Here is a 12,360-nt window from a genome sequence, read left to right as displayed (position 1 = left end):
CTACCAAATACCCCACAATGATGTTACTCAAACCAAAAAAATACCAGAGTCTCACATAATAAGGTCAACAATCACATGTGGGTGTGGGTCTATTCGTTCTAAATTAGACCATTGGATGCCAAATTCAAGGCTCAAATTTGTGTACAAGTTGATTTTTCTTGTGATAAAAACAACTATTTAGAGAATAAAAAACAAACCTTGTATGTGATGTTTGCTCAAATAAGAGATAAAACCAGAAAATTTGCCACAATTGTTTGTGTCATTATAATTGGAGCTTGTGATCTTGATGAAGTGATCCCATAAATTTGCAACCCTAATTGAAAAAAATAATAAAAAAGAAGATATATATAATTTATACTCTCACTGTTTTTTTGTACAACGTATACTAAAAAAATGAGGAGTTCGGTTAAGACACACACAATAAATAAATTAATTTAGTATCTAATTAAGATTTCTCACTTACAAGTAAAGAAAAATATTATTATACCGTAATACTAATACAAGAAGGCTTATGTTCCCACTCGTCAGTACCAAGTTTGTTAATTAAAACAGAGGATCCAAAAAAATCATTGCTTTTTGAATCTTTTCAAGTTTGAACAAAGCTTTGGTTAGCTGGAGACCTCTAACTCAAATTACCATAAAAGCCTTTGAACCACATGATCAGTTCGGTTGTGCGCTCAGCTGCCCTTTCGATGGAGACACTTGTTACAATTGCCCACCTATTGAAGGGCATTATGGTCACAGAAGAGAAAGAAGTACCTCCCCCTCCCCAACAAAATTGTTATTGTGTCCCTTTCTTTGGCGTGGAAGGACTGCAAGGTCATTTTCTTTCTGGGGCCATGTTCCTGTGGTTGGGACCACCTGAGTGGTACTGTGAGGCTGTACCAGAGGATCAGACGACTGTAATTTCCATCTAGCTGCAGGGGTAAAAGAGTAACGAGGAATGCTAGCTAGTAGCAACATTTTTGTCCTACTATTCTGAATTGTTATTCTCATCATATCATACAATATCCCATCATGATTCGAATTATTTGTCTTTTAAGTTACATTTTAAAGATCAACCATGTCGAAATTTTTTAGTCGTCTAATGGCTATGAAAAACCTTATCCTTCAACTAACCACTAAAATTTTGCAACAGTAACGATTTCTAATTTGATTGGATTTTTAAAGAACTAATCTTTAACTCATGAATTAAAACTAAGAAAATAGAACAAGAAAATCCAACTATAAAAAGCTTCGATCATCATAATACAGTCGAAAAGAAAGAACAAGAAATTGAGAGCATAAGGTTAAGAATATGATTCTTTCCTCTCTTATTTATTCTCTTCTCTTCCCTCCTCTCACACTTTGCTTTTGTCTTATTATTCCGATAAAAAAAATCAATATAAGATTTTAACATGGCTTCACTATAACCGTCCAAATAGGAAGAGAATGAAGGGGATAGAGATTAGGAGAGAAAATAATCTTCCTTCCATTTTTATGTAGGTGGAGATAACATGAGAAATTTTTCTTTGTGACCGGAATAGAGTGGTACACCACGTGTTTTTATATAATTAATAAAAAAAAATTATTTTTTAAGTTATTAACATTTTAACACATATATTACACTATTTATATAATGACACACGATGTATCATTCCGTATTTCGATCACATTAAAAAAATCTCTCAACATAACATATGGGGCTATGGGTCATAAAACACGACGTCTCGTGTCCCAACATGTCAGTCAATCTTGTTTGACCAGATTTATCCAACCCAGCAAAATTATTCCTCTTTAATTATTACATATTATTACCACTCATTTTCCATTTCTTTTCTTTTCTTTTATTTATTTCTTTTCTTAATTTTTTTTTTTTTGCTGATAATCATTTCATTTTCACCTATACAAAAAACTGTACACTCCCTTTTTAATGTCGGATTAAGTATAATCCAACAGTGAAACATAAATCGTATAGAACTTAGATTTGAACCGTTAAAGTTCCTAAGTACTCGGATAGTTGTTAAATTATAAATATTATCTTGCCAAGTTGTCTCCGGACATTTCTTATAATTATGATTCGTTGATCATATTCCTCTAAATTAATAATATAAAAGTATAAATATTTGTCTAATCACATAAACCTAGCAGAAGAACCCTAGTTGTTATAAATAAATAAATATATATATAACTTGCATTCGAATTTTACTTTGGGGATCTACTCAATGAGAGTATGGATCGTATTTGTAGGCATTTTGAATTGAAAACCAAAATCAAAACTAGGTCGAAACTGAATCGAACTGGTCGATTCAATCTTTGATCGATTTTGGTTCCAAAACGAATCAACATGTGACTTAATGTTACGAGACCTATTCGTCGACATTCTAGCAACAGCGTGCCGTCACCTTCAATTTTCTAATAATAAGAACTGAGAAGTTCTCAATTTGTGCTTAATTTACGAATAGAGTTTAGGAGATTTAACATTGAGAAAGTACATTGGTACACACAGAGTGTTATATATGTAGTGATAAATTTGTTCAATGATTTGGACCCTTGTTCAAACCATGCAATAAGGAATTTCAATGAATTTATTTAACCTTTGCGGTCACTTTGTCTATAGAGTGTATCTTCCAATGGGGCCCGGCCCCAACGTATCATCGAGTTATTGTGTCCCACCGTTCATCCTTGATCCAACAAGAGGGTCCCAATCCCAATTTTTTTACCAAGAAGAATATGCATGTCACCGGGCTCACCCCCTCATTAATCAACAAAGTTGGACAACATCATTCATACATGAAGGTGGAGCATTGCGGATTTTGTCGTATAGCCATGCGTGGCAGTAATTGTTTCGGTTTGATTTATTCAATTTGATGGTTAGAAGTAAAAAAAGGGAATTAATGTATGACAGTATGAGAGGATAAATATGATAGTGAAAATCGGCTTCCTTTACCCGAAACGTGGACTTGCACGGTCGTTCAAATTATTTATGACAAACATATGTGAAAAGCAAACTTAAGCACATTGTATTATGTTATTAATTTGGATTTTGCGGTGGCATCCGAAGTCGGAGGAGTATTATTGGAAAAACATGACATTAAAGTGATTAGTTACACAAAAGATAAATCAATAGCTTGAGATATTCATCGTCACTTCATTTGATGTCAAGTTAAGCACATCTCAAATGTTCGGATTAACAGAATAAAAAATCTGATCCATAATAGATGAATAGAAAATCGCAAGTTTAAAACGTATAAAAAATGCATATGTGGACGATAATATTAAGTTTAACGCATTCAAAGGTATCCGAGGGTGTGCCTACTTGCCTTCCAATTATTCATTGGCATGTTTCAAATATTTTACAGGATTTAGGAACTCTATCACCATCAATAACTTCTAGTTATCAACTAAACCCTAAATTAATAGTATTACTTGTGATTCATAATTAATTAAATGTCGTAAAGAGATCGGGACATATGTCGTATACTAATGCTATCGTTTGTTAAAAAAAAAACAAATCTATTTTTTTTTTCTTCTTTCTAGAAGTAATTAGATTATGTGATCCGTTGGATAGATTTTGCTGATTAATTAATATTATAAATTAGCTAATGCTAGATCAAAACTTGTTTGCTTAAAGTTTTGGTTAACAAGTAGAAAATGATCGATGGTTTGATCACCTGCAAAACAAAAAGGGAAATGCTATGATACTATTGTTAAGACTATGTTTTGTGAATTATATGATGTGGCAGTTGATTGTTAGACTTTTCTTTTTAATGATTTAGGGAATGTTCTAACCATTAACTGTCACATTATGTAGTTTACAAAATATAGCCTAAAAAATGGTCTCTCTAACATCACGCAAACAAATATGAATGTAAGCTATAAAATGACACTAATGCTGTGTTTGCCAAGACATTTACGACCATCTCCAAATGAAATATTAAATTATAAGAGTCAAATTACAATTGATGGTTGATATGGCAATATGAAGTCTTATGTCAAATTTTGTACTTCTCTAACCAAATTGTCAAATGTAATTTTCTTATTTAAGTAGAGGTTAAATAGTTGTAATTATTAAAATAACGTTGAAACAAAATTTTTATTGGTTGAAATGTTAGTGGAATGAGAGGCCCACCATTAAAATGAATTAAAGATAAATTTGACATTGATGTCAAATTTGACTCTTAATCACAAAGTCTTCAAATTAAATCAACAAATAACACTTCGTTTGGATATACCTTTGATGTCAAATAGGCACAGTAACATTCCACTTAGGATTTTGACATCTCATTTGGAGATGCTCTAATTCTTAAGTCAGTTCAACTGAAAGCAGAATCTAGCTAAGTTTTTTTTTCTAATACTTTCTTTTTTTTTTCCTTAATTCTTAATTGTCAAAATTAGTTTTGGTAAGACTTTTTATTTTCTTAACAGATGACAAGATAATGTACACTAATTCTTCTAATCTACAAGAAAAACAATTTGAACTTGGGTGCATAAAATGAAACACATTGGTCTAGCCAATTTGGCTAAATCAAGATTTATTGGGTTTCTTAATATTTAAAAGAGAGAAAAAAAATTTCTTTGAGATAAATATAGGATTAAGTACCTAAAATCCCCTAACCTTTTAGTGTCATTGCAAATTAGTCTCTATCTTTTTTAACATTCCAAACAAGTACTCAACCTATTGAAAATGTTACATTTGTAACCCCAGTTAAAAAAATGTTAAATTAACTAGGATTTGTCTCCAAAATCAATAGAAAGTCATGGAAGCATAGCCTCCACCAACAGTCACCACCCCCGACAACCCTCCCCCCCCCCCAATCACATGCTATCAGCCTCCAAACTCAGTGCAAAACAACCAACTCCGCACTACAACTCAAGCCACCAACATAAAAAAGAAGGTCATGGAGGTTGCTGAAATGATATGAACTGCTATAATGCGGTCACCACCATCTTCACCGTCACAAAGAAGAATTAGAAGCTTTACAAGCCGAGAATCAGCATATGAGAAAAATACATGAGCAGTAACAAGCTTCTTTCATTTTGATTTTTGTCTTAGCGTTTGGATCTCTTTCAATTGAATCAAATAAAACTAGTAAGTGCCTAAATGCTATGCATATATTGAGCACAAAATTGGGCTTAGACGAATTTTAATATTTGATTTTGAAGTTTGAGTAAGACTTCTATTTAATAGAAGGCGAAGGCGAAAGCGAATTTGAACCACATTATTGATAGCCGATTGTGAGGCTTAACTCATTCCCCACCCCTTAGACCATCTCCAATTCTTGAGAATAAAACTTAAAATAGAATAAGGGCAGTAAATTGGGCACATGACTAACATTTTTAAAATGTTAAAGCTTATGCTCTTCAAGCGTGCATGACGATAAAAAGAGTGTGAAAACTACTTCCTAAACAAAATTTTAAAAGATTATAATAGTGTAGTGGTGAAAAATCCTATGTCACTTCCGCGATGGAAGATTAGTTAACTCTGCTGCGGGAGTGGCATCGGATTTTCTTATTATCTCTTTCAGTTTGTGCATAACATACCTTTATATTCTAGGTTATCAATTATGCTGTTATAAATGGATGCTAATTATTGTGATGTGAGAGGAGCGAATTAAGGTTAAGCCTCATTAATTATGTGGGAATTGCCAAATGAAAAAACAATCACCCAATTTCTGTATCACCCATTATCACTCATTTTTACTTCTCACACACCTTTGTTAATTTTTGTCATTTATTTTCTTCAATTCATTTGATCTGATAGCAAAAAGTTGAGAAAAGAATATGAAAAGTAAAAAAAGATGCGTTGATATATAGCACTAACTACAAATAACACATAAATAAAGGTTAAGATCAAGAGACAAATATCTCTAGCAAGCAATGACTATTAAAATATATTAGTTAAGCCCCAATTAATATTTATGGCCAAACAAATACTCAACTTATTGAAATGTCACATTCGTTAAGCTTCAATTAATTTTTAAACTTATATTATTTTCAAAACCCACCAACTGGATATATCATGGTCAACATTAATATTACTTGTCTCAAAATCTAAATTTCAAACGTAGGTTATATAATATGGAACTCAAACGGGCATTGAATTGAATCGAAAATGGACCAAATTGAAATAACATCACAAGGGCTATCTTCTAAAAAAGAGAAGGGGTTAAGAATTCAGATAGGGTCTTAAGGAGACAATCCAAAACCAGTTCAAAAATTATTAAACAAAATCAAGCAGCAATGTCGGTTTGAAGTCCAATATTTATGTTTTAGATATATATATATATATTTTTTGCATTGAATACGTTACGACCTTTTGTACACACTTGTATGTGGTCTAAATTTCTAGTGAATAAGGTATTGAGTTTTTACACATGCGTCTTCGATTTGAAACTTCCCTCTCCCTAAATTAATGTAATAGTTTCTAAGCCTTCCTATCCCTTTATTAATAATCATTTAAATATCAAACTAAATGGACAAAATTAGTATTGTCACTACACATCCTTCCGATATTCCGCAGATGGCCATAAAGAGTCGTACTGGCTAACCCGAAACAATTTAATAGTTCAATTTGATTCGGTTTTGACGAACACCGCCATTGAAACAGAACCAAACTAAACCATTGTTAATCGGTTTGGTTTGGTTGGCTCAAGCCTATTCCAACACATAAGTATAAAAAAAATCCAATATTTCAAATTTTCTTTTGGTCGAAAAAGGTTTTAATCTTGAAACATCCACACATCTAACACATTCCAATATAATCAAAAGATCAAGGTTTTTTTTTTTAAACACAAAATTTTCATCAAGCCAAAAAAAAGAGTTTAAATTAAATAACAGTCCACGCTAGCAAATGATTTCTTAGTTATAACCTCACATCACATAAGCATAAAATACATATGCCTTAGAAAAAAAGCTAAAATACAGATTAATCTCCTCATAATTAATGGTCATTACAACTTATTATATGCTAAGACTGACAATTTGTTTGTGGTAAAATCTCCAAATAACCTATAATATGATGACATGTGTAAATTAAATAAATTAATAATTAAAAAAAAAAGACATTGTCGGTTTGATTTGATTTTGATTGGTTTAAAATTTATCAAAACCAAATTAAACCAAGTAAATCAATTTGGCTCATTTTTTAAATTGTTTGACTTTTTTCTTGGTCTAAACCAAAACAAAAACAAGAGCTAAAACATAATAAGAGCACTCAATCATAAAACTTACACATACATATATATATATATATATATATATATATATATATATATATATAAATCCTGTAAATAGCATGAGTCTCGATGGGTTGGCCTGGCCTGACCCAATCTTAGGGTCAGACTTTATCCAACCCAATTTTAAATGAGTAAGGCGTGAGCCTTGAATTTTAGTCCTTAATCAATGGGTCGAGTTTAGGACCAACCCTTAGTTTCGATTCTAAGGCCCGACTCGATATGGCTTGATGCAATTTAAATACTTTGAAGTTTAAACTTTCTTTAATATAATTAACTTGTTATCAATATTTATGTAATCTAATTGACTTAAATTAACCAAACAAATACCTAAGTTGAAACGGTAATTGAAAACCAATAATTGAAAACCGGGTAGGGCTCGAATAGCCGGCCCATTTTACAGTTCTGATATATATGATGGTTGTCCATTTGTAGCCAAAACATACCATTTTCCTCTAACCCTCAGAGGGTGCCCATTCGTATGTCAATTTGCAACTTATATAATCGAACATCAATAATTTATCAAACTTTATAAATAATTCAAACACATACATTGAACATCAATAATTTATCAAACTTTATAAATAAATAAAATGGGGTATCAGCATAAGATTCAAAAACAAAAACAAAAAGCTATATTTTCCTCCAGAAAGGACCTTTTTTACGCTCACAAAGGGCCCTTTTCTGGTTTACCAAAAAAGAAAAGAAAAAAGAAAAAAAAAATAAGACCCTTTTCTGACCCAAAAGAGTCCTGTTCTTTTATATTTTCTTTCCTACTGAAAAGAACAAAACAACAAAAGTCCAAAACTTTCAATCAAATATTTCAAACCCACCTTCCTTTTTCTTTCTCCTTTTTTATTTATTTTTTATTATTATTTTTAATTTAAAAATAAGACAATAAAATCACACAATCTCTACTTCTTACCGAAGAAGAGAATAAAGTCTCACTCTCACTCCAGCTACTCTCTACGCCCCTCCCTCTTTCTCTTCTCTCCTCCCCTCCACACACCGCCCACCCAAACACCACAAAAAATGCGGCTCCTTTTCTTCCTCCTCCTCCTCCTCCACCACCACTCTCTCTCCATCGCAATGTCCAACTACCGCGCCCTCCTCTCCCTCAAGTCCTCCATAACCTCCGACCCCAACTCCGCCCTTTCCACCTGGACCCCCACCACCAGCCACTGCACTTGGTCCGGCGTCACCTGCGACTCCTCCCGCCGCTACGTCACCTCCCTCGACCTCTCCGGCCTCGACCTCACCGGCACTCTCTCCCCTGACCTCGCCCACCTCCGCTTCCTCGCCAACCTCACCCTCGCCGATAACCAGTTCTCGGGTCCCATCCCGCCCGAGATCTCCGCCCTCTCCGGCCTCCGCCTCCTCAACCTCTCCAACAACGTCTTCAACACCACCTTCCCCCCTCAGCTCTCCAACCTCACCCGCCTCACCGTCCTTGACCTCTACAACAACAACCTCACGGGCGACCTCCCCGTCTCCGTCACCCACATGACCTCCCTCCGCCACTTGCATTTGGGCGGCAACTTCTTCTCCGGCCAGATCCCTCCCGAGTTCGGCCGCTTCCCATTCCTCGAGTACTTAGCCGTCTCCGGCAACGAACTCGGCGGCCCAATACCCCCCGAAATCGGCAACTTAACCACCTTGAAAGAGCTCTACATCGGCTACTTCAACAGCTACGAAGGCGGAATACCGCCCGAAATCGGAAACTTATCCAATCTCGTCCGCTTCGACGCCGCCAACTGTAACTTAACCGGAGAGGTCCCGCCGGAGCTGGGTCGACTGCAAAATGTCGACACCCTGTTTCTCCAGGTCAATGCTCTTTCCGGTTCGTTGACACCCGAGCTGGGTTACCTCAAGAGCTTGAAATCCATGGACTTATCCAACAACGTATTTACCGGCGAGATTCCGGGTTCCTTTTCGGAGCTCAAGAACTTGACCCTTTTGAATCTCTTCCGAAACAGGCTCCACGGCGCCATTCCCGACTTTATCGGCGACTTGCCGGAGCTCCAGGTGTTGCAGCTCTGGGAGAACAACTTCACCGGCAGCATCCCTCAGGGTCTGGGCAAAAACGGGAAGCTCCAAATTCTCGACCTTTCGTCGAACAAGTTGACGGGAACTCTCCCTCCCGATATGTGTTTCGGGAACAATCTCCAGACGCTCATCACTCTGTCAAACTTCCTTTTCGGGCCGATTCCCGAGTCGCTTGGCCGGTGCGATTCGCTGAGTCGGATTCGAATGGGTGACAACTACCTCAACGGGTCGATTCCGAAAGGGCTGCTTAGTTTGCCCAAGCTTACACAAGTCGAGTTGCAGGATAATCTCTTAGACGGTTCGTTTCCCGAGACAGATTCAATCTCGGGGAATCTCGGCCAGATTAGTCTCTCCAATAACCGGCTTTCCGGGTCTCTTCCGCCCACCATCGGCAACTTCTCCGGCGTCCAGAAGCTTCTTCTCGACGGAAACAAGTTCTCGGGTCGAATTCCACCCGAGATTGGGCGATTACAGCAGCTATCCAAGATCGATTTCAAGCACAACAAGTTCATGGGTTCCATAACCCCCGAAATCAGCCATTGCAAGCTCTTGACATTCGTCGATCTCAGCCGAAACGAGCTCTCCGGTGAGATTCCGAAGGAGATTACTGGTATGAGGATACTGAACTACCTCAACCTGTCGAGAAACCATCTTGTGGGCAGCATTCCGTCGTCTATATCCACAATGCAGAGCTTGACATCTGTGGACTTTTCGTATAACAATCTTTCGGGTTTGGTTCCGGGCACTGGTCAGTTCAGCTACTTCAATTACACTTCGTTTCTGGGAAACCCCGATCTCTGCGGTCCCTATTTGGTTCCCTGTAAAGACGGGGTTGCCAATGGCACTCACCAACCACATGTCAAAGGTGCGCTCACTGCTTCCCTGAAGCTATTGCTTGTTATTGGGTTGCTTCTGTGCTCGATCGTATTCGCCGTTGCAGCGATAATCAAGGCCCGGTCGTTGAAGAAAGCAAGCGATTCCCGAGCTTGGAAACTGACTGCATTCCAACGGTTGGACTTCACGGTTGATGATGTGTTGGATTCGTTGAAGGAGGACAACATTATTGGGAAAGGAGGGGCTGGGATTGTGTACAAGGGAGCTATGCCTAGTGGTGACAATGTGGCTGTCAAAAGACTCCCTGCAATGAGCAGAGGCTCCTCCCACGACCACGGATTCAACGCCGAAATCCAAACTCTTGGTCGAATTCGACACAGGCACATTGTAAGACTATTGGGTTTCTGTTCGAATCACGAGACAAATCTTTTAGTATACGAGTACATGCCCAATGGGAGCTTGGGTGAAGTTCTTCATGGTAAGAAAGGGGGTCACTTGCATTGGGACACAAGGTACAAAATCGCCATTGAGGCTGCAAAGGGTCTATGCTATCTTCACCACGACTGCTCGCCTTTGATCGTCCACAGAGACGTGAAGTCGAATAACATCCTTCTCGACTCCAATTTCGAAGCTCATGTTGCTGATTTCGGCCTTGCCAAGTTCCTGCAGGATTCCGGGACATCCGAATGCATGTCTGCAATTGCTGGTTCTTATGGATATATTGCTCCAGGTGTGATATGCTCATTCAATCTTTGAATTTTCGGGTACTTAATTACTGTGTAAAATGTACTAATTGAGTTTTGGTTCCCTGATAGTACCATATATGTGGAAGGTCTTTGCATTTATTTCTTGCAGAAGCTTCTTTGTCATCTGGCGAAATTTGACTTTTGGTTTCATAATTGCATATATGATTTTGATTGAAAATTTGATTCAGTGGTTGGTAGGCTTCGTTGAAAGTAGATGAAATTTAACGACTTTTTACTGTGACCCACAGAAAATGACAATTGAAGTGGATGAGCACCTTAATTAATTTGTCAATGGCTTTTGGTTTGTGCAGAGTATGCATACACATTGAAGGTTGATGAGAAGAGCGACGTTTATAGCTTCGGTGTGGTTCTCTTGGAGCTTGTTAGCGGCAGGAAACCGGTTGGTGAATTTGGGGACGGAGTAGACATAGTCCAATGGGTGCGAAAAATGACAGACTCAAACAAGGAAGGAGTCCTCAAAATCCTTGACCCTAGACTCCCTTCAGTTCCTCTCCACGAGGTTATGCACGTATTTTACGTTGCAATGCTCTGTGTGGAAGAACAAGCAGTGGAGCGTCCAACAATGCGAGAAGTGGTTCAAATTCTAACCGAGCTTCCAAAGGCACCTGGCTCAAAACTGGTAGAGGATTCAGCCATCACAGAGTCCTCCCCTCCCCCTGCCACTACTGCATCAGAGTCTCCAGGTACAACGTCAAAAGACACGAAAGACCAGCCACCACTGCAGTCTCCGCCGCCTGATCTTCTTAGCATATGAAGTCATAGTTTTTTATTTCTGGGAATGCAAGTGTTGGTTCTAAAATTGCACGAATCTTACTAGCGTTTTTACCGTATGTGTTGTTTAGTTTTATTTGGGAGGGGTTGGTTTGGTCTAACTTTTAAGTTTGAAGTTTTTCGGTGTACAGTTGGATGTTTGGGGGAGGGGGGAGGCTATTTTCTTGTAAGTTTGTCTTCATCATGTAGTAGTAATAGTCGTAGTACCGAATGCTGATTTCCACTTCTTCTGCTTCTCACTGTATGGCATTAGCTGCTTCCTGTTTTAAGCCTTCATATTGCAAAAGCAAATTCACGGGTGTAAAAAGATCTAGTGGAAAGAACAAACTCTTTTTTCTTTTGAGCATAAGAAAGAAAGAAAGCATTTTTTTCCTATTAAATAAATAATGTGTGTGACGTTGTGGGGGGTGACGTTTAGCATATTGGACCGCAACCATCTATTTTAAAGAATTCCGATTCTCGCCGAATTCTCTTTACGACGATTCTAGAAATTCGTTAATTTTGTTTGTTTATCGTACATCGTGCTATCGGAAATTATTTTTATTTAAAATTAAAATTAAACACAAAAGTATTTGACAAAAACTAATCGTACGATGTACGATAAACGAACAAGATTCACAGATCTTCAAGATCCTCACCAAAAGGATCCAAAGAGGATCACGTTAGTATTTTAAATACCTGGATTAGACCTTAATGTGGTGCAAAGAATCTGGACGGGGGAGTCATGA

The 12,360-nt window shown here is 37.3% G+C and overlaps 1 protein-coding gene across 1 annotated transcript; it reads left to right on the top strand.

Moving 5' to 3' along the window:
* The first annotated feature begins 8,134 nt into the window (after nucleotides 1–8,134).
* Nucleotides 8,135–11,939, top strand: LOC126613769 (leucine-rich repeat receptor-like serine/threonine-protein kinase BAM1). Its single transcript, XM_050281356.1, has 2 exons — nucleotides 8,135–10,824; nucleotides 11,152–11,939. The coding sequence occupies exons 1-2, from the start codon at nucleotides 8,247–8,249 to the stop codon at nucleotides 11,613–11,615; spliced, it is 3,042 nt and encodes a 1,013-aa protein (XP_050137313.1). The 5' UTR covers nucleotides 8,135–8,246; the 3' UTR covers nucleotides 11,616–11,939.
* Nucleotides 11,940–12,360: the final 421 nt, after the last annotated feature.

Source organism: Malus sylvestris, chromosome 2 (assembly GCF_916048215.2).
Source record: "Malus sylvestris chromosome 2, drMalSylv7.2, whole genome shotgun sequence".
Classification (NCBI taxonomy): domain Eukaryota; kingdom Viridiplantae; phylum Streptophyta; class Magnoliopsida; order Rosales; family Rosaceae; genus Malus; species Malus sylvestris.
This window is presented reverse-complemented; position numbering and strand designations above follow the sequence as displayed.